At 44.1% G+C, this 22,972-nt stretch overlaps 1 protein-coding gene across 1 annotated transcript in view; it reads left to right on the forward strand.

Moving 5' to 3' along the window:
- Nucleotides 1-22,972, forward strand: part of TUBGCP3 (tubulin gamma complex associated protein 3) — a gene marked incomplete in the record, with an annotated part of 536,537 nt that overhangs the window by 43,181 nt on the left and 470,384 nt on the right. The window contains 1 exon segment of the mRNA XM_030201534.1: nucleotides 2,096-2,163. Within this exon segment, the coding sequence (XP_030057394.1) occupies nucleotides 2,096-2,163 (68 nt within the window).

Below are 22,972 nucleotides of genomic sequence, written 5' to 3' on the forward strand. Positions count from 1 at the left end.
GAAAGGAGGGATTTGTCCTGTGAGCGGAGGTTACAGGCGGGAACATAGGGGGAGATGAGGGTAGAGAGGTAGTGAGGAGCCGCAGACCGGGTGCATTTGTAGGTAAGGAGGAGAAGCTTGAATTGTATGCAGTAACTGATCGGAAGTCAGTGAAGTTACTTGAGGAGAGGGGTGATATGAGTATATCGGTTCTGGCGGAATATAAGACATGCGGCAGCGTTCTGAACGGATTGAAGGGGTGATAGGTGACTAAGTGGGAGGCCGGTGAGGAGTAAGTTGCAGTAGTCAAGGCGAGAGGTAATGAGAGCATGGACGAGAGTTCGTGTGGTGTGCTCAGAAAGGAAAGGCCTTCATAAAAAAAGAAAGTGTTAAGGCCCATCTTAAATTTTTGAACCAAGGGTTTTAGCCTTAGGTGTAAAGAGAGATTTTTCCAGAGGGTAGAAGCGACAGTGCTAAATATAGAATGACGAATATTATCCAAGTTGATAACCTGATTTACATAGATAATACAAGATATAAATATGGTAAATAAAATAAGTGATTCCTCTTTTGGCTATTGAGAAAAGATCAAGTTTTTATTTGTAGGTAAGCCTTGGAAGTAGGTATTGTAATTTCTTTAGGAAGTCTAGACTGCTTGCCTTATTCAGTCGACTTCACAAGAATGATCCACCTGACCCTTATTTGATGGGCTTCACAAGGGTGACCTTTAAGCTTCCAAGTTTGCTTTGTCTAGTTCAGCCAGCTGGTCTTCTCAGTGTTCTTGAATAGATTACAAGCTCTGGAGTCTCTTACATGCATTCAACTCAAGAGAAGCCTGAGAACTCATGGAGTTCAGGGCATTTTATCTTGGATGTTTGTAAGGCAACCACTTAAAATTGGCTTTGTTCAACATATCAAAGTGAAGGTTAATTGCCAAAGGAAATCCTGTGTTGGAGCAAGCTTTTTCAGAGTAGCCTTGACATCTTACTACCTTGATTAGAAAGGGCTTGTGTACTTCTCAAACATCTGGACTGGTGTAACAGGATAAGGAAGGAGAAATTTGTTCTTGTTAATTTTCTTTTCTTGAATCCTGCTGGGCTTCTCCAGGACCTCCCTATGAAGTCTTCAATTGCTGAGAGCTAGTCACTCAAGTTGGAGACTCCTCAGCTTGTGATGATAGCTCACAGTCTCTCTCTCTCTCTTCCCCCCTCCCTCCATAGAGGTAGCCTGAGGATCCTCTGTGATCATCCATTTTTGATTTCTGTAGACCAGTGATGATGATGCTAACTCTGTTAGCATCATCTGCAGCAAGGTAGCATAACTCCATGTGCTTGGCTTGGTCTATCAAGGTTCAAGGAAAGGAAATTAAGAGATAAGCATAAATTTATTCTTGGTCATTACTGCAGTTCAGTGACTGCTTTACAGTCTTTTGCGTGAATTATTGTCTATCTTTAAGTAACAGAAAAAGTTGCAATAACATTGTTTTTTCTCACAGCTGTATTGTAGAAAACAAAATCAGTTTTAGTTTGTTTCGCTTTTGTTTCTTTGTTGTTTTGTTATAACTGCATTACAGTGGACTCTTGTTTATATACCTGGATGTTAACATTTTTTGTTTTGTGCAACCGTTAATGGTGCCATGTAACATAGTAGATGACGGCAGAAAAAGACCTGCATGGTCCATCCAGTCTGCCCAACAAGATAAACTCATATGTGCTACTTTTTGTGTATACCTTACCTTGATTTGTACCTGTCCTTTTCAGGGCATAGACCGTGTAAGTCTGCCCAGCACTATCCCCGCCTCCCAACCACCAGCCCTGCTTCCCACCACCGGCTCTGGCACAGACCGTATAAGTCTGGCCAGCACTATCCCCGCCTCCCGCCACTGGCTCTGCCACCCAATCTCGGCTAAGCTCCTTAGGATCTATTCCTTCTGAACAGGATTCCTTTATGTTTATCCCACGCGTGCTTGAATTCTGTTACCGTTTTCATTTCCACCACCTCCCGCGGGAGGGCATTCCAAGCATCCACTACTCTCTCCGTGAAAAAATACTTCCTGACATTGTGGTGCAGAAGAGCTGAGCACTATCGTTATATGCATTTTATTTTCTCATTTCAGTTGTGCGTCAGAGAAGGGAAGCTGATGCTGCGTTATTTTCTGAATTCCACAGAAAACTTCAGTCACAGGTACAAGTTAACTTATTTTTGTGAAACCTATGATCTGAAGGGTGTCTCCCTGAAGGATTACGGAATCGTCAAATTGCTATTCCTGGAGCTTTGAAGTTATTTTTCATATATAAAAAATTATTTTGAATTGTACATTTTGCTGAGCTTTTTAGACAACTGATATTGAGCAAACTTATTTAGATTTTTTTTCTTAAGGTTATTGTGAATTCCCAGAGATGCACTGCAACTGATTCATATATGTAGCTTTCAGCTATACACGTATATCATGTATTAGACTAGAGAATATTGGAGACAATTGTTAGTGCGTTAATCATTTAAAAAGATAAAATTTGGGGAATGAATAACTGCAATTGCTGAGAAAAATACTAATCCGTAAAGTTTATAAATATTTTAGTAAGTGGATGACTTTTAACAGATACGGCTGCTTACAACTGCTCTAAAATAATTCTCTTTGAGAGCTATGTCATTATCAGAGGTGTAGGTGGAAACACAAATTCAAGAGATCAATCCTGGATTGATCTCTTGAAGTTGTGTTTCCACCTGTTTCTCTTTTGTGTTGAACTTTTGTGGAAATTTTGGACCTTTTTTTACGATTATCAGAGGTGTCACATTTACAACTACATTGTGTGAAACAAGAAAAACAGTTATATATTTTAAATCTGGTCAGATATGATTTTGGAAGTAGTCAAAGCCAATCTGCAAAACTTGGGGAAAAAGGAAACACATTTTAGTTAAGACCCAAAGCAAAAGAGAAAGAAAAACATTTTGTGAGACACTTTATGAAATATTAATAAATCTTGCCACGGTTAAGCATGCTGAAGGCATTGATTCTGTCTGAACAGCATTGTATGCTTGTTGGATCTCATTTCAGCCTAATTTTTAATTGTTTGGTGTTTTTTTCAGAGGCCTTATGACACTGACAGCCACAGTATTGAATAGGTTGCTGTAGAAGCTATTGCATAATTATCCAGAGTACCAAAGGTGGACATTAATCAGAGTGAAAGGCATGAACTGATGAGGAGATTCTGATTGAATATTAGGCCTAGATGTCATAATTAGACAAAAGCAGCTTCTGTAGCGTCCCATAGATCAATCCAAAGACTTGTGGGTTATGTCCCTTGCCAGCAGGTGGAGATAGAGAGAACTTCAGAGGTTTACTATATGTGGTCATGTGCAGCCCCTTAACTTCAGTGTTCTCTCTATCTAGCAGGTGGACGGTCATAACTGCAACACAGCAAAACCAAAGATCGTATTGAACACTATATACCCTTCCCTACTTTTGACCCTATTGTGTTGGAAACACACCTTCTTTATTCAACCACAATATCACCTTGTACTTGTTCATCTAACGGACTTGGCGATCGCCATTATGGTATTATGTAAGCCACATTGAGCCTGCAAATAGGTGGGAAAATGTGGGGTATAAATGTAACAAATAAATAAATAATAACTGTGCAGCTCTGGATTGCTTAGCTTATGGCCTGGTCCTCCAGGTCCAATAAAGCTTTTGGGGTTGAGGTGACCCAGGCTTTTAGGGTCTATGTGTATACCTGGTGGCACCAGGTCCCTCCCTTCCTACCCCCATCGGTCCCCTCCTAGTCTGCCTTGAGATACCTTGACTGAGATTTGCTCCGGCTCCCTCTCCTGCCTCTTATTTAAAAAAACAACCCACCCCCCCAACTCACAGCCTCCTCACATTAGCACAATGGACGCGTTCTGGTTTATAGTCCTGGCTGTGGTGTGAGGGGATCAAACTTGTCTCCGGTAGCAGATTCCTGAATATTTTTATGATTGCGGTGCCAGCGGGATCTCATCAGGGCGGCTCCCGGTTTGGGAACCGAGGAGTGGCATCAGACATTTATTCCTATTGTTCCCATGCAGGTCTGCTGACCACTGCACCACTCGGTGCCGCTGGTTCCCTGAAACCAGGGGGCGTAGTCTTCTCTCAGTCCATTCTAGTGGGTGCAGTGGAGTTTTCTTTGGTGTGCGTGTGTGCCTGCAGGCACCATCTTTTTCACCACGCCACATGGCGAGGCTGAGGTGCTGGCGGTCCGTGAAGAGTCCTTTTTGATTGTGATGCCGGCAGTTTTGAGTGCTGGCCATTCTGAAGCTGTGGCTGGGGGAGCAGGGGTAGATTTCACCCCTTTTCTGCTTCAGATTTGGTAGTTTTGTGGAGTATGACCTTTCTGATGAAGAGGCCTGAGGGACTCGCAGACCCTTTCCTGTCAGAAGACTCCAGTGGGAGTCCTCAGGTCTCCCACAGCTTCCCAAGCGGCTGCAGCACTGAGGTTGGAGGTCCAGCGGGACTGTGACACTGGTTTGTGGCTTTCCCAAGCTTAATGACTACAGTTTGGCAGGTAATGATTATACTGTGATTGTATTATTGAGGACATTGACTCTGTACCCTCTTGCAGGTGAGCACTAAGAATATTTCTGTATTAATTTACCTCTTTGCTTGGTATCCTCATCGAATTGATTTATGGTTTGTGTTCAACATAACAGGAAGGGAGAAAGGGATCAGGATTAGGGAAGGTTCTACTCTAGGTTTTTTACACTTACCCTTTCTCAGAGCATGGCAGTACAGATGGTGTTTAGTTTAGAGTCAGGCTTAGTGCTGCTGACTCCATGTTAATGAGAGAAATGTTACATTTTGAGTTAATTTCTGAGGCTAGTGCACTCCTTCCAGGTTTCTCTTGGTCTCCATGGTAATCCTGCACCCTCAGTGCTGACATGGTGGCATTTTCTATGGGAGCAGTGTTTACATCAAAATAGTTTTATTCTGGAAGGTAGTTGGCTTTCAACCTGAAGATCACAGGTTTATTCATCATATTAGAAGCTGTGGACTTGGCTTTGTTTCTAGTAGGGCATATTTTATTTCATTCTCTCTTTGCCAAGTATTTCATTGCATGACTGGAACAGTTATCACTACACTACTGTACTAAAGGTTAACTCTCCTCTATCATTTTGCACACAGATACTGTAGGATGAAAATAAGTAATTAGGGCAATGATTATTCCCTGATAATACTTATTACAAGGTTTCCGCTCAGTCTAGGGGAAATATTATTATAAAGGAACCTTGTGCTGGCACCCTGCCAGTGTTTTGTTCTTCGCCAAAGAACCAAAGCCACGTCACAGATGATAATTGTTATTATTTATTACAGGTAGAAAAATAGACACTCTGCAATAGCTTATATGCAATATAATATCTCTTACTGATATGCACACTAACAAAATATATTGTCTAACTACACTCTGATTATCCTGAGACTACGTACAGTAATGATTAGAACAGTACAAATGATATCCTAATGATCCTTATGAAACCTTATCACATCTTATGCAAAATACACATTAGCAGCTTTCCCTGACCAAGAGCTGACATAAACCAGTCGTACTTAGATAAAACCACTGCCTAACCCCAGGCTTGGAAATATATCACTGTGATCTTACCACGCTGTCCTGATGACGGCTTCAGATAAGACCGGAGCAGAATCTCCCCAGACGCTATCTTAGCTGTCTGTGTCTTATGTAGTGCAGGTCTTTATCAGCAAACAAGCAGGTTCTCGTCTCTCCTTTGGTTATCAGAGCCAATATCTCTGCCACAAGTATTTGCACCAGTTATGCAGGTCACAAGGTTGGTATCATACAGTCTCTAGCTCACCCCGAACCTTGCTGGATTTCTCAGGTCCTTCACAGGTACTCCTCCTCCGAGGGTCTCCGACGACTTTCTTCTCACACTCTCCCCGCGTTCTTCCAGACCTCTCTCCTGTGATAGCCTGGACCAATTCCCAGTACAGTGCATGGGTAAGAAGCGTTCTTTGTTTTGTGACCTTGGAGATGGTAACTTCTGGTGCCATGAATATGACTCCCTTCCCAGCGTCTCAGAGATAGGAGGGGGATGATTGGAACACAAAATGTCCTTGGCTTCAGCAAGCCTGTCAGTGATTTTCCACAACCTGAAGCTGGATCTTGCTGACACAGAGATGTTGCAGCAGCCATCTTATTATACCAAGATGTCATAGGCTTGTATAGGCCAAGACCAGCTTAGGCTAGATCACAGGGAAATACCCCTACAATACCAGCCAAACTATTGCATACTAGCTCCAGCCACCATCCACAGCGTCACCAGTGGCTTTAATTGTTTCTATTGCATTTTTGCACCTTTTCATTGTATGGGACAGCTAGCGTTTATTACGAGCTACTTCAGTGTAGAGGTAGGCTATTTCAGTGTGGAGGTAGCTTAATAGTTTAAGCAATCTGCTGAGAGTGAGCACAGAGATCTAGAGATTGCTGGGTTGTGTTCTGCTGCAGCTTACTATCTGTATTGCACAATGGTGCAAACAGCCATATTCTGCTATACCATTGAGCTCTGGTTCTCAGCCACAGTTAGCTCCAGTGCACAGCTTCAGCTCTGCATATGCCTGCTGCATCTCCCAATGATGGGGTCTCGGTTCATTCCTTGGGTTTCATAATGGCAGGAATCCTTTACGGGTTTCATGAGGAGTGGACCAATATTGCCTCAGACCAATGTGTCTTGGAATTTTCTAACGCAGGGTTACAAACTGGATTTCTCCTATTCCACTGCAGATTTTTCTTGAATTCTCCATGCAAGCTGAAGCCCAAGAATCGGCCAGTTCATGCCACCTTGAAAACGTTTCTTCATTTAGTCAAGGTTGAGTCTGTCCCCATTTGCAATTGGGGGAATGGGAAGTTGTTCCCTTTGCTTTGTAGTGTCAGCCAGGCTTCTTCCTTCCAACTGAGTTTGGATGTCATAAGAGTATAGAGTGTTTAAGGTTCAACTTTTCACAATGGGACCTTTGTAGTGTATAACAGTTTCAATCTAGCAGGGAGAGTTTCTAATCTTCCTGGATCTCAAGGAAGCGTGCTTTCATATTCCTAGTGCACCTTCCCGCAGAAGAATATTATTAATTTATGACCATGTGTTTCAGCCTTTCCACATCACCAAGGACATTTCTTTCAAGATATGTGGTAGTGGTATCTTTCCTTTGTGAGGATGGATTGCAGGTTCATCCATACCTTGTGATTGACTGATTTGCAACTCTCTCTATCAAGAGACTCAGCAGATTTCATCCAAGATAGCTACTCTTCTTCAGTCCTTAGGATTGGTAATTAATTTCACCAAGAGTCAGTTGTTTCCAACACAAATCATAGCGTATCTGGGAGTGATATTCCACATAGGCTTGGGAAGTTCTTTCTTCCTTTTGCTCCTCAGCAACAGATGCCAACCCAAGTCAGGTTCTACTTTCCCTACCAGGTCCGGGGGTTTGGGAATAGGTTCAAGTTCTGGGCACAATGGTGTCTTCTTGGACATTCTCCCATGGGTCAGATTCCACATCAGACCATTTCTTAGGTTCCTTCTCAGCTTTGGTCTCCATCTGCCTTGTTCCCCTCGAGCCAACTTAGCCTTAACGGGAGAATTCAACACAGCCTTCCTCTGACAGTTCAGAAGTTTTCTGTCTCTGAAGGCAGCTATCTGTAGTTTGTAGGCTGCAAGGGCCTGTCTTACCTGGCTGTAACACATTTTGGATCTCTTTCAGAAGATGGACAGTTGACTTCCTCCTCAATTGCCAGTTGTGGAGTTGAGGCTGGCTTATTTGGCAGATTTCTTGTATGAATTGTTTGGGGTGTTGACTAAGCCATGTCTTTGGCGGTCACAGCTTGTTGTTTGATGTGGTTGCACCACTGGGTGGCAGATACAGCTTCAAACAACAGTGGATAAGCTCCCTTTTAAAGGCATGCTGTTGTTTGAGGACTTGGTGAAGTTGGTGAAAGATCTGGGTGACTCGTAGACTCGGCGTCTTCTTGAGGACATGTCTACAGGTTCTTTTCGGTCTGGTCAGGCTCGCCCTCATTTTAAAGAGACCAGGTACTATCATCTGGGGCAGCCTAGTTTTCTTCAGCAATCCAGGGTCAGTCCTAGCAGAGTTTCAGAACTCCCGACTTCATCCTTTTGAGAACCTCCGGAGTTCTCCTGAAGGGGTGATGGGGTGCACAATCCTGTCTTTTCTTCATAAGGTGGTTTCTGCCTTTCATCCCAATCACTTTTTGTCTCTTCCTGCTTCTTTGATGTTCGCCATGTACTCCTATACTATTTGGAAGTGACCATTGAGTTCCATTGGTCAAATCTTTGCTGTGTGCTTTGCTTGGGACCTCAGGAAGGTAATGCAGCTTCCAAAGCCACGCTGGCTCGCCATTTTTAGATTAGCAGATGCTGGTGTAACGGAGCAATGTCTGGGGTGACCCACTGAGCACAAATGACTTCCTGTATAGCCTCTTGCACTGGAAAAGATTGAAGCGGTCTTCTAGTGCTTGCCATATTAAGATTAGAAGATGCGGCTGTGGCATGATTTGAAGAAGACACATTCAGAACCTGGAGAGCCTTAGGTATATAGGAAGATGACTCCTAATGAAACATCTACACTATGGTGGGATCATCAGATTCCTTACCTGCAGAGCAGAAATGACTCCTGGCATAGCCTCATGCTGTCCTCTTATTGGTCGCAAGGAAGGGGATCTGCTTTTGAGAGCCGCGGTAGCTGTTGACTGAGGGAGGCAATTTCTTTGGCTGGCCTCTCTATGGGATAGTCTTCTGTTTCGGGTGGCAGCGCTTTCTTCCAGAGCGTAGGTGACTTCCTTTGAGTCCGGTTTAGCTTCCATGGCTGCCTTTTGCAATTTGGCCACTTGGTCCTTTGTCTTTCCCTTGCTAGGTATTGCGGGCTTTACGTGGCAGCGTGTGTAGCTTCGGCCTGTGGAGCATCGCTCCGGTCTGCTGAGGTGGTAGTGCTGTGCCCAACTTGAGGACTGCTTTGGTATATCCCACAAGTCTCTGGATTTATCTGTGGTACTCTATGGAAGATAAAATTAGTCCTTACCTGATAATTTTCTTTCCATTAGTCCCAACAGATGAATCCAGAGGCCCACTCTTTGTTGTTCTTGGTTGAGTGTTTTCTTCTAGCTGCTTCAGTTTCATCAGGTTCCTTCGTTTGATTTTGGCTACAAGCAACCAAAAAAGCAAGCAACCAAAAAAGCAAACAAACAAAAAAATCAAAACAAAAAGGAAAACTTCTGTTGTTACCCTTCCACAGGAGCTGTTGAGGAGCTTATATGGGCTTTATGTAGGCAGGAGAGGGCTTACTGTTTGAATTCCTCTTCCTTCTTCCACTGCTTTGGTATTGACAGTACTGAGGTTAAGGTGGCTGCACATGACCACATATAGTAAACCTCTGAAGTTCTCTCTATCTCCACTTGCTGGCAGAGGGACATAACCCACAAGTCACTGGCTTGATCTATTGGGACTAATGGAAAGAAGATAATCAGGTAAGGACTAATTTTACTTTAATAAAAATAAATTTAGTTTGGGCTGTTCACGTAACGCGATTAATGTGTTAAAATTATTAACTCGTTATAAAACATATTAGTCACATCAGGCTGCTCTCTCCTACTGTTGCCCCCTCCCTCCTGCAGCTGGTTGTCTCCTTCCCTCCACCGTCACCATACACCGGCAGCCTTTTCTCTTTTGCCGTCCTGCTTTCTGACATCTCATCCCCCAGCCACCGCCCTCTGAACTTGTCTTATACACACAGTGACATTAAGCACATGCTGCTCCACTCCTCTGTAACCGGAGCCCTCCCTCTCTAGCGTCCGACTCCTTTGATGAAGCTTCCTGTTTCCTGCTGCAGGAGTTGGACTCAAGTTCGGAGGGCTGTTTGAGTGGGGAATGAAATGCCAGAGAACAAAGGGTGACAGGAGAGAAAAGGCTGCTGATGTATGGGGTGCGGTGGCGGGAGAGAAAAGGCTGTTGGTGCAGGGGGTGGGGGGAGAGGAGGAGAGAACACGGGATGGCTAGATAGAAAAAGCTGTAAGAGCACCTGGGGAGGAGGGGAAATGAAGATTGTGCCAGTAGAGAGGAGAGCAAGGGAAGGAATGCGATGAAATGCAGCCTATAGAGAGGAAGGGAAGAAATGGTGCCCATAGAGAGGAAGGGAAGAGAGGAGATGGTACCTATGTTGGTGGGGAGAGACTGGAGGAGCTGGTGCCCACAGAGGGAAGGGGAAGAGAGACCGAAGGAGAGAGGAGATGAAGGGGAAAGGATAGAAAGAAGACAGATACAAGGAGGAAGAAAAATGGCAGAAAGTTGAACGTGAAAGATGTTATGAGAGAAAAGAAATAGTGAGGAGAGAGGAGGTCCTGAAAGTAGAGTTCCGAGCTCAGACAGAGGAACAGAACCAGAGACAGGAATGAGATGATTCTGTAGCATCCCACAGATCAATCCAGAGACGAGTGGGTTATGTCCCTCTACCAGCTGGAGATAGAGAACCTCAGAGGTTTAATGTATGTGGACCTGTGCATCCATCTTAATCTCAATATTCTCTCTATCTCAGCAGGTGGATGGACATATCCTGTGCTGCTGTCTGGTTGAGTTTTGCTCCTAACCTGTTCCCTCAGGTTTAGTTGAGCTGGGGCTATTGGCTGGGCTTGGCCATTTTGGGGTATACCTGATGGTGCCAGGTCCCTCCCCTGCCCTTTCCCTGCCTCTAACAGCATGCTTGAATTCTGCTATATAGCTCTCCTGCATATTGAAGAAAAAAAAAAAACTTGCAGGTCAACAGTCTCTGGACCATAGAGTCCTGGTTTCAATCCCTGGTGTTCATGACACTATTTCACTAGCCTGGCAACAAAGTGCACTTTTGCTAAAGAAGGACTCTGTACACTGTCTGACCGCAGGGAAGTTCTTTATTTCCTGATTCTGTCGCTAAGGAATCAAGGCTGTGAGTAATTTTTTTTGTTTTTTTTTTTGTTTAAGGTGCTTCTGGTCTCCTTTCTGAACCGGTCCGGGAATCTTTGAGGTTGCCGCTTAGTGGGGGAGTGCGGTTTGGCGGGCTCTACAGCTGTTTGTTTGCCGGCAGACGCCATTTTGTTGGTATGCTTCGGCAATGTAATCTGCACTCTGGTAATTTTTTTTCTTGGGCAGGAGCGCTTGTGCGCTTCCTGCCCTGTTCTCCAGACTGCCCGTTGCTCCCCTCCGACTTGTTAAAGCTCATTGCAGGAGCTGCTGTTGTGGCGGCGATTCCCAGGGTTTCTTGCAGGTTTGATTTACGCACTTCTTCTGTTGTCCTTCGGCATTGCTGAATGTGGTGACACAATGGGAAATGCGGCCTTGTTTGTTTGCTTTATGGACACCATGATGTGGTCCCGGGTCACCTAGAATCTTGGTTTTATTGTGGTACGAGCTCTTATTTAGGTGCTTAGATCTTTCTAGAAATGTGCAACTATTGTTGTTATTGGTAATCTTTGTAAGTACGGGACAGTTCATTTTCTTCACTCATACTTTTAGTTGTAAAGTATGTGGGTAGATGTTGTTCTCTTTAATCTTTGACAGGGATTGGCAGGAGAAGGTGGGTCCTTTATCAATATTTGAGTTCCCTGGTTATGAGAGCAATCTAGTTCTCTGTGATAATAAGGTGTAATACAAGTGAGGCAAAGAAAGCGTTTAAGCTATACTGCCATCTTATTTTGCATGTCTGAGTGTCCTCGTAACATTGATATGTTATCCGGAGTTTACTTTTTGCTTGTAAGCCTCTGGCCCTTATTTATGGTGTTGTATGGGGTATGTTGGAGATGACTTTTAGCAGTGAAATTGGGGACTGGCATTCCAACTGTTGATTTGGATACTACTCTGTCACTTCATATATGCTTGATGCACCATACAGTGAGAGTGATGCTGTAAATAGGAACAACAAACATAGTTTGAAATGTCTATATGCGAATACCAGAGCCTAAGAAATAAGATGGGAGAGTTAGAGTATATTGCACTAAATGAAAAATGAGATATAATAGGCATCTCTGAGACCTGGTGGAAGGAGGATAACCAGTGGAACACTTTCATACTGGGGTACAAATTATATCGTAGTGATAGGGTGGATCAAATTGGTGGAGGGGTAGCACTGTATGTTAAGGAGAGCCTTGAATCAAATAGATTGAAAATTCTGCAGGAAACAAAACACATCTTGGAATCCCTATGGATTGAAATTCCATGTGTAAAGGGGAAAAGGATAGTGATAGGAGTGTACTACTGTCCACCTGGCCAGGATGAACAGACGGATGTAGAAATGTTAAAGGAAATTAGGGACGCTAACAAACTGGGCAATACAATAATAATGGGTGATTTCAGTCACCCCGATATTGACTGGGTAAATGTAACATTGGGGCACGATAGGGAGGTAAAATTCCTTGACAAAATCAAGGACTGCTTTATGGAGCAGCTGGTATAGGAGCTGACGAGAAGGAAAAATTCTAAACTTAGTCCTTAGTGGAGCGCATGATCTGATGCGGGAGGTAATTATGCTGGGGCCGCTTGATAACAGTGATCATAATATGATCAGGTTTGATATTAGCTTTGGAGTAAGTATATGCAGGAAATCCAATATGTTAGTGTTTAACTTTCAAAAAGGAGACTATGATAAAATGAGAAGAAAGGTGAAAATAAAACTTAGAGGAGCAGCTTCAGGGTCAAAAATTTACATCAGGCGTGGATGCTGTTCAAAAATATCCTCCTGGAAGCCCGGCCAAATGAAAAAAGAGGAAGGAAGACCAAATGACAGCCGGTATGGTTAAAAAGTGAGGTGAAGGAAGCTATTTGAGCTAAAAGAAAATCCTTCAGAAAATGGAAGAAGGAACAGACTGAAAATAGTAAGAAACAGCATAAGGAACGTCAAGTCAAATGCAAAGCACTGATAAGGAAGGCAAAGAGGGACTTTAAAAAAAAGATTGCGTTGGAGGCAAAAACATAAAGTAAATTTTTTTTTTTAGGTATATTAAAAGCAGGAAGCCGGCAAAAGAATTGGTTGGACTGCTAGATGACTGAGTGGTAAAAGGGGAAATCAGGGAAAGCCATAGTGGAGAGATTAAATTAATTCTTTGCTTCAGTCTTCACCGAGGAAGATTTGGGAGAGATACCGGTGCCAGAAATGGTGTTCAAAGCTGAGTTGGAGAAACTGGATGAAATTTCTATAAACCTGGAGGATGTAATGGTGCAATTTGACAAATTGAAGAGTAGCAAATCTCCTGGACTGGATAGTATTCATCCCAGAGTACTGATAGAATTGAAAAATGAACTTGCGGAACTATTGTTAGTAATATGCAGTTTATCTTTAAAATCAAGCGTGGTACCGGAAGACTGGAGGGTGGCCAATGTAACACCGATTTTTAAAAAAGGTTCCAGAGGAGATCCAGGAAATTATAGACCGGTGAGCCTGATGTCGGTGCCAGGCAAAATGGTAGAGACTATTATAAAGAACAAAATTGCAGAGCATATTCAAAAGCATTGATTAATGAGGCAAAACCAACATGGATTTAGTGAAGGGAAATCTTGCCTCACCAATCTATTACATTTCTTTGAAGGGGTGAACAAAATGTGTGGATAAAGGTGAGCTGGTTGATATTGTGTATCTTGATTTTCAAAAGGCGTTTGACAAAGTACCTCATGAAAGACTCCAGAGGAAATTGGAGAGTCATGGGATAGGAGGTAGTGTCCTATTGTAGATTAAAAGCTAGTTAAAAGATATAAAATGGAGAGTAGGGTTAAATGGTCAGTATTCTCAATGGATAAGGGTAGTTAGTGAGGTTCCCCAGGGTCTGTGCTGGGACCGCTGCTTTTTAACATATTTATAAATGATCTACAGATGGGAGTAACTAGTGAGGTAATTAAATTTGCTGACAACACAAAGTTATTCAAAGTTGTTAAATTGCAAGAGGATTGTGAAAAATTACAAGAGGACCTTACGAGACTGGGGAGACTGGGCGTCTAAATGGCAGATGACGTTTAATGTGAGCAAGTGCAGAGTGATGCATGTGGGAAAGAGGAACTCGAAGTATAGCTACGTCATGCAAGGTTCCACGTTAGGAGTCATCGACCAAGAAAGGGATCTAGGTGTTGCATTGATGATATGTTGAAGGCAGAGGAAGTGATGTCACCGATGAAAATGGCTGCCTGAATGAGGAGCTTGGCGCCGCTAAGCATTAAAATTACCTCTTGGGTAATCCAGCTGAAGTTTTAGCGATTATTTGTCGGCGCCTTTTTGCTTTAAACCTGTACGGAACACAAATGATGGTAGAACATTGCCTGTGGGCGGTGAATTTACAAGATTTTGCCTTTCAACAACGTGAAGCAGCTCTGATGGGCGAGCGGGTGGAAACAGAGATGGAAGAGGGAACACCTGATGATACGTTGAACCCTCTGCTCAATGTGCTGCGGTGGCTAAGAAAGTAAATAGAATGTTAGGTATTATTAGGAAAGGAATGGAAAACAAAAATGAGGACGTTATAATGCCTTTGTATCGCTCCATGGTGCGACCGCACCTCAAATATTGTGTTCAATTCTGGTCACCACATCTCAAAAAAGATATAGTGGAATTAGAAAAGGTGCAGAGAAGGGCGATGAAAATGATAAAGGGGATGGGACGACTTCCCTGTGAGGAAAGGCTAAAGCGGCTAGGGCTCTTTAGCTAGGAGAAAAGACAGCTGAGGGGAGATATGATAGAGGTCTATAAAATAATGAGTGGAGTGGAAAATGTAGACGTGAAGCATCTGTTTACTGTTTCCAAAAATACTAGGACTAGGGGGCATTCAATGAAGCTACAAAGTAGTAAATTTAAAATGAATCGGAGAAAATATTTCTTCACTCAACGTGTAATTAAACTCTGGAATTTGTTGCCAGAGAATATGGTAAAGGCGGTTAGCTTAGTGGGGTTTAAAAAAAGGGTTTGAACGGCTTCCTAAAGGAAAAGTCCATAGACCATTGTTAAATGGACTTGGGGAAAATCCACTGCTTATTTCTGGGATAAGCAGCATAAAATGTTTTGTACATTTTTGGGATCTTGCCAGGTATTTGTGACCTTGATTGGCCACTGTTGGAAACAGGATGCGGGGCTTGATGGACCTTTGGTCTGTCCCAGTATGGCAATACTTATGTACTCCTTTATCCTGGTATCCCTCCTTTGCTAGCATTTTGTTAAAACAGTTGACACAAGATGTTTTAGATGTCTGACTTGGGCATTGAGACTCTGTCACTTGCTTAGCAGCTATGCGACCTGCTCACGTCCTACTCTAAGTTTTTGCACTCTTGCCTTTTCTGGTCATGGCTGTACATATGCTGTTTACTTAGAGTTAGGCTTGCTGCTGTTGACTCCATGTTTCTGGGAGAGGTGTTACATATGGACTTAATTGCTGAGGCTAGTGCACTCGTAGTTCTCTTGATCTCCATGGTTACCTGCACCCTCTGTGCTAACAAGGTGGCATTTTCTCCAGGTGCAGTGTTTGCATTGAATTGGTTTTCTTATGGAAAGTAGCTGGCTTTCAACCTGAAGGTCACATGATTTTAGAAGCAGCGGACTTGACTCCGTTTCCACTGGGGCATACTTTTTTTCATTCTCTTATTGCTTGCTTTGCCAGGCAGTTCTTTGTATGACTGGCACAGTTATTCCTGTCCTATAGTACTAAGGGTTAGCTCGCCTTTCTTTTTGTGCATACTAGCTCCAATCTCCACGGTATCTGCAGCGGCACCTGCTTCTATTGTCTTTTTTTGCACTGTTTCATTGTATGGGACAGCTAGAGTTGTTGATGTGCTCCTTCAGTGTAGAGGTAGCTTAATGTTTTAAGCAACCAGCTGAGAGTGACCGCAGTAGAGGTTGCTGGGTCACGCCACGCTGCAGCTTGCTTTCTGTAGCTCACAATACTGCAAAGAGCCATATTCTGCTACACTATCTGGCTCTGGTTCTCAGCCACACTTGTTAGCTCCTGTGTGCAGCCAGTTCTAGGGCACAGCCACACCAGCCAAGTTAGCTCTGGCTTGGGCATTGGACAGCTGAGGTGGCTTTTACGTCACATTTGACAAGCTACCTTTTTAAAAGTATCTGGTGCCTGGAGAAGATCTCCGGGCGCTGGGCCTTGCTCAGTCTCTGGACACCGATCTTTGTCTGATCTTTGGGCACAGACCCTTATGCTAATTCTGGGCATTGAGTTTGGCACTGTCTGGGGAAGTCAGGCCTTCAACGGCCTCTGGACATCAAGCCTCTTCAAACACAGCATGTCGAGCCTTCCCCAGTTGTGCCTTCTTCTGACACAGGCTCGAGTCTTGGGATGTCAAGGCTGGCGCTAGCTCTTTTGGTGGCACCCTACCCTGTCTATGGGTTTTGGGTTGAGCGCTTTCGCAGGCGGTACGGCCTTGTCCTTTTTCAGGTTCACGGGTTTGGTTTTGCCTTTAGTTCTCGAGGTTGGCCCTCTCTCTGCCTGCCAGCTCTTTCTCCATCTCAGGATGCCGAGACTTACCTGCCTCTGGTTTTTGAGATGATCCATTCAAGTTGTCTTCCTGATTCCATCCTTGGCTAATGGGTTTCCCTCCGCCTTGGTCTTATGGTATTACACCGTATTAGACGTGGAAGTTGGCTTTAGCTCCATTTCTCGGGGTTGGGCCGCGCTCCCTTCCCTGACTTCCAGCTCTAGATGCCTAGCCTTGCTCCGAGGCCTAGCCTTGCTCCGAGTCTAGGGCTCAAGCCTCTTTCAGCTGTTGCTTTTGGCAGGTCTTGCCTGGTTCGGTTTCTGGAGGGTCGAGTTTGCTCCTCCTCTGGTTCTTGGTCCTTGCCAGTGATGTAGGTTGGGTTTTCTTCTGTCTCTGACTGACTTCTGGGCTTTCATCTCTGTTGCTTGAGCCTGGCTTCTTCCCTTATAGGGAAGCAGCGCTCCCTTGTTGCCTTTTGGGTCTGGATGCCGAGTCTTGGCCGGTCTCTGGCGGACGAGCTTACCCTCCTTTCTTCAGGGTGGCATCAAGCCAACGCTGGTTGTGGCTATGGCTTGGGAGGTGGGCTTTGTTCTACTAACAGGGATCGAGTTAGCCTTCCTCCACTGGTTTTGGGTCTTGCTCAGTCTTCTGGCTGTCGGGTCTTGTTCGACCCCCGAAGAATTTTCCATCACCAGATGGCAGTTTTGATCCCGCAGCCTGGGGCTCGGATGGTATGTCTTGGGAGGTCAGACCCGGCTTCTTTGGAGTGTGTTGGCCTTCCTTGTTCAGTCATCAGATGGCTTTGCGCTTTGTCTGGTTGCAGAGTATGCTGCCTTTTGGCGGTTGGACCTGGCTCCTGTTTTTAATGACTCCGGTTATATTGCTTCTACTGATCCTGGAGGGCGTTTCTTGTTCCATCTCAGGATTGTGAGTTTTCTCGGGATTGCACCTCTCCTGCTGCCTCCGTTTTTGGGATCTGGCAGCGGTGCTGCCTGTTGGGGCTTGTTCGGTATCTGTGGTCCCACCCTACTTCGGGACTGCTTTGGTATCCAGCAGACAGCCAAGACTTGTTGCTTCTTTCTCTATAACATCAGCAAAATTCGCCCCTTCCTCTTCGAGCACACCACCTGAAATCTCATCCACTCTCTCATCACCTCTCGCCTTGACTACTGCAACCTACTCCTCACTGGCCTCCCACTTAACCATCTATCCCCCCTTCAATCCGTTCAGAACTCTGCTGCCCGTCTTATCTTCTGCCTAGACCGATATGCTCATATCACCCCTCTCCTCAAGTCACTTCACTGGCTTCCGATCAGGTACCACATACAGTTCAAGCTTCTCCTACTAACCTACAAATGCACTCAATCTGCAGCCCCTGATTACCTCTCTACCCTCATCTCTACTACTACTACTTAACATTTCTAGAGCGCTACTAGGGTTACGCAGCGCTGTACAATTTAACAAAGAGCTTACAATCTAATAGGTAAGTGAACGGTCGGTCTGATAGGGGCAGTCAAATTGGGGCAGTTTGGATTCACTGAATGGTAAGGGTTAGGTGCCGAACGCAGCATTGAAGAGGTGGACTTTAAGCAAAGACTTGAAGACGGGCAGGGAGGGGGCTTGGCGTAAGGGCTCAGGAAGGTTGTTCCAAGCATAGGGTGAGGCGAGGCAGCATGAGCGGAGCCTGGAGTTGGCGGTGGTGGAGAAGGGTACTGAGAGGAGGGATTTATCCTGTGAACGGAGGTTACAGGCGGGAACGTAAGGGGAGATGAGGGTAGAAAGATAGTGAGGGGCAGCAGACTGAGTGCATTTGTAGGTAAGAAGGAGAAGCTTGAATTGAATGCGGTATCTGATCGGAAGCCAGTGAAGTGACCTGAGGAGAGGGGTGATATGAGTATATCAGTTCTGGCGGAATATGAGACGTGCAGCAGAGTTCTGAACAGATTGAAGGGGGGATAGATGGCTAAGTGGTAGACCGGTGAGGAGTAAGTTACAGTAGTCCAGGCGAGAGGTAATGAGAGCGTGGAATAGAGTTCGGGTGGTGTGTTCAGCGAGGAAAGGGCGAATTTTGCTGATGTTAAAGAGGAAGAAGCGACAGGTCTTGGCTATCTGCTGGATATGCGCAGAGAAGGAGAGAGAGGAGTCAAAGATGACTCCGAGGTTGCGGGCAGATGAGACGGGGAGGATGAGGGTGTTATCAACTGAGATAGAAAGTGGAGGAAGAGGAGAAGTGGGTTTTGGTGGAAAGACGATAAGCTCGGTCTTGGACATGTTCAGTTTCAAGTGGCGGTTGGACATCCAGGCAGCAATGTCAGATAAGCAGGCCGATACCTTTGCCTGGGTCTCCGCGGTGATGTCTGGTGTGGAGAGATAGAGTTGGGTGTCATCAGCATAGAGATGATACTGGAAACCATGAGATGAGATCAGGGAGCCCAGGGAAGAGGTGTAGATTGAGAAGAGAAGGGGTCCAAGGACAGATCCCTGGGGAACACCAATAGATAAGGGGATGGGGGTGGAGGAAGATCCATGAGAGTGAACTTTGAAGGTGCGGTGGGAGAGATAGGAGGAGAACCAGGAGAGGACAGAGCCCTGGAACCCAAATGAGGACAGTGTGGCAAGAAGTAAGTCATGATTGACAGTGTCAAAAGCGGCGGATAGATCGAGGAGGATGAGGATGGAGTAGTGGCCTCTGGATTTGGCAAGGAACAGGTCATTACAGACTTGAGAGAGTGCTGTTTCTGTCGAGTGAAGAGGGCGAAAACCGGATTGAAGCGGATCGAGGATGGCATGAGAGGAGAGAAAATCAAGGCAGCGGCTGTGGACTGCGCGCTCAAGTATCTTGGAGAGGAAGGGTAGGAGGGAGATGGGGCGGTAGTTGGAGGGACAGGTAGGGTCTCCCCTTATGCTCCTACCCGTAACCTCCGCTCACAGGACAGATCCCTCCTCTCAGTACCCTTCTCCACCACCGCCAACTCCAGGCTCCGCCCTTTCTGCCTCGCCTCACCCTATGCTTGGAATAAACTCCCTCAGCCCATACGCCAAGCCCCCTCCGTGCCCATCTTCAAATCCTTGCTCAAAGCCCACCTCTTCAATGTCGCTTTCGGCACCTAACCATTGTACCTCTATCCAGGAAATCCAGACTGCCCCCAATCTGATTGACTGCACTTTTTGTCCTTTAGATTGTAAACTCCTTTGAGCAGGGACTGTCCTTCTTTGTTAGATTGTACAGCGCTGCGTAACTTTGGTAGCGCTTTAGAAATGTTAAATAGTAGTAGTAGTAGTATATCCTACTCGTCTCTGGATTGATTTGTGGGACGCTGTGGAAGGTAAAATTAGTCCTTACCTGATAATTTTCTTTCCATTCGTCCCAACAGATCAATCCAGAGGCCTGCCCTTTGTTGATATTGACTATTTGCTTTCTCAGGCTTGTTTAGGTTTCTTTAAAAAAAAAAAAAAAAAAAGAGAGAGAGCGAGAGAATTAAACAAAGCAACAGGCTGCAGTTTACCACTTTGGATATTTCCCTCCTTTAGCAATGATGGAGGAGGCGCCTACTTGGTCTTGATAGAGGAAAGAGAGAACTTCCATGTTGGATTTATTCTTCTTCTTCCATTGCTTTGGTATCGACAGTATTGAGATTAATGGATGCACAGGTCCACATATAGTAAACCTCTGAGGTTCTCTGTATCTCCACCTGCTGGTAGAGGGGCATAACCTACTCGTCTCTGGATTGATCTGTTGGGACTAATGGAAAAATGATCAGGTGAGGACTAATTTTACCTTGTCTTCAGACAACAAAGGTAAGAGAAATAGTTTTATTTTCAGTTTAGTAATTGAAATACAGTATGTCAGTTTTGAGAATTTATGTCTACAGTCTGTTTTGTACTATATAGGTTAAAATGTGAGGGGGACACTTTATGCGATTAACTGAGCAACTGAAAGTTTTAATTGTGATTAATTGTGCAGTTAAAACTTTAATTCGATGTAAGCCCTTGATTTAATACAAAAATGCAAAAATAAAAAAAGGGGGGGGGGGGGGGGGGAAGAAACATTATCTGTTGTAAGCGTACTATTCAACCATAACTGCTCTGTTTTCAGTATAGTGTGTCCTAAAATGTTTTTTTAAAGAAAAACTGATGAAAATTGATGTTTAAATGTTATTTTTGTGCACACATTCACTCCATTGATGACTCCCCCCCCCTATCACCCTTACCTCCTAGAATTCATTCGCACTCGCACCAAATTAGTGTATGTGTGCTACACAGATTGCATGCTTTTCCTAGCATGGAAAGATGTGTGCAGTGTGAGGCAGCACTTGTGCATATCTCTTTGCAGATAAAAGTACGTATGTTATTGTACTGTTAATATATATACCTTAGGCTGAGCAATATTCAGAAGGCTGTTTTATAAATATGAAAACATGTTCTTACCCCTGTCAAATATTTAGAATATAGCCATTTTTTCTAATGAGAAAATGATGTTGCCTTTCTTGTTTAATTAAGGCTTTTAAGAGATATTTTCGGTGGAATACCAAGAACAGACCAAAATCAGTGGTCCATCTAGCCCAGTATCCTGTTTTCCAAACAGTGGCCAAGCCAGGTCACAAGTACCTGGCAGAAACCTAGTTTGCAGCAGCATCCCATGCTACCAATCCCAGGGCAAGCAGTTACTTCCTCATGTCTGTCTCAGTTGCAGACTCTGGACTTTCCTCCAGGAATTTGTCCAAACCTTTTTAAACCCAGATACGCTAACCACTGTTTCTACATTCTTCGGCAAAGAGTTCCAGAGCTTAATATATATTGAGTGTTTTAAAAGTATTTCCATGTAACTTCCTCAATCATATCTCCCCTCATCCGTCTCTTTTCCAAGTTGAAGAGCCTCAACCTCTTTAGCCTTACCTCATACGAGAGGAGTTCCATCCCATTTACCGTTTTGGTCACTCTTTGAACCTTGTCTAATTCCGCTATATCTTTTTTGAGATATGGCGACCAGAACTGAACGCAGTACTCAAGGTGTGGTTGCACCATGGAGCGATACAAAGGCATTATAGTATTTTTGGTCTTATTCACCATCCCTTTACTAATAATTCCTAGCATCCTATTTACTTTTTTGGTCACTGCCGCACACTGAGCAGAAGATTTCAGTGTATTATCTGCAACGACATGTAGATCTTTTCTTGAGTGCTGACCCCCAAGTTAGACTCTAGCATCAGGTAGCTATGATTTGGATTATTTCCAATGTGCATCACCTCACATTTGTCCACATTAAATTTCATCTGCCATTTGGTTGCCGAGTCTTCCAATTTCCTAAGGTTTTCCTGCAATATTTCACAGTCTGCACGTGTTTTAACAGCCTTGAATAGTTTTGTATCATCTGCAGATTTCATCATCTCACTCGTCGTTCTGATTGCCATATCATTTATAAATATGTTAAATAGCACCGATCCCAATACAGATCCCTGCGGCATTCTACTGTTCACTGTCCTCAGTTGAGAGGAATGACCATTTAACCCTACTCTGTTTTTTTGTCCAATAACCAATTCCTAATCCACACCAGAACCTTGCCTCATATTCCATGACTCTTTAATTTTCTCAAGAGTCTCTCATGAGGAACTTCATTAAAAGTTTTTTGAAAATCTAGATACACTACATCAACTGGATCACCTTTATCCATGTTTATTCATGCCTTCAAAGAAATGAAGCAAATTGGTGAGGCAAGATTTCCTTCGGCGATCTCATGCTGACTCTGTCCCATTAACCCATGTTTTTCTATGTGTAATTTCCCGGATCACTCCTAGAACCCTTTAAAAAAATCTGTGTCATATTGGCCACCCTCCAATCTTCAGTTACTATTGATGGGTTACATATTACTAACAGCAGATCAGCAATTTCTTGCTTCTTTGAGTACCCTTGGATGTATGCCATCCAGTCCAGGTGATTTACTACTCTTTAATTTGTCAGTTTGGCTCAGTACATCTTCCAGGTTCACTGAGATTTCTTTCAGTTCCTCTGCATCATTATCCATGAAAACTATTTCCGGTACAGGCAGATCTCTTACCTTTTTCCGTAAAGACAGAAGCAAAGAATTCATTCAGTTTCTCAGCTATGTCCTTGACCTCCCTGAGTATGCCCCCTTTGCTGCTTTGTGATCTAACGGTCTCACAAATCCCCTCGCAGGTTTCTGCTTCTTATGTTATTGTGAGTTTAACCTTGGCAGCAAGTTTCTCTTCATATTCTCTTTTAGCCTTATAAGTTTTATTTCCTTTCTTATTGTTCAAGTAATGTGCATTTTGCAGAAAAAAAGGTGCTCCTTCTGAAAACTTCTGATTTTTAGGTATTTCCAATATGGATTCTGTGGTATACCCATACCCTTCTATCTGTGCATGCCATTTTTTTTTATTTCCATGTGTAGGTTTTCTGACAATGAAATATTATCCCCCTAATTCTATAATCTTGCGGGCATATTTCTACACTTAGCACACAAAATCACACACATTGTAACACAGTGAATAAC

Source organism: Microcaecilia unicolor, chromosome 4 (genome assembly GCF_901765095.1).
Source record: "Microcaecilia unicolor chromosome 4, aMicUni1.1, whole genome shotgun sequence".
Classification (NCBI taxonomy): Eukaryota; Metazoa; Chordata; class Amphibia; order Gymnophiona; family Siphonopidae; genus Microcaecilia; species Microcaecilia unicolor.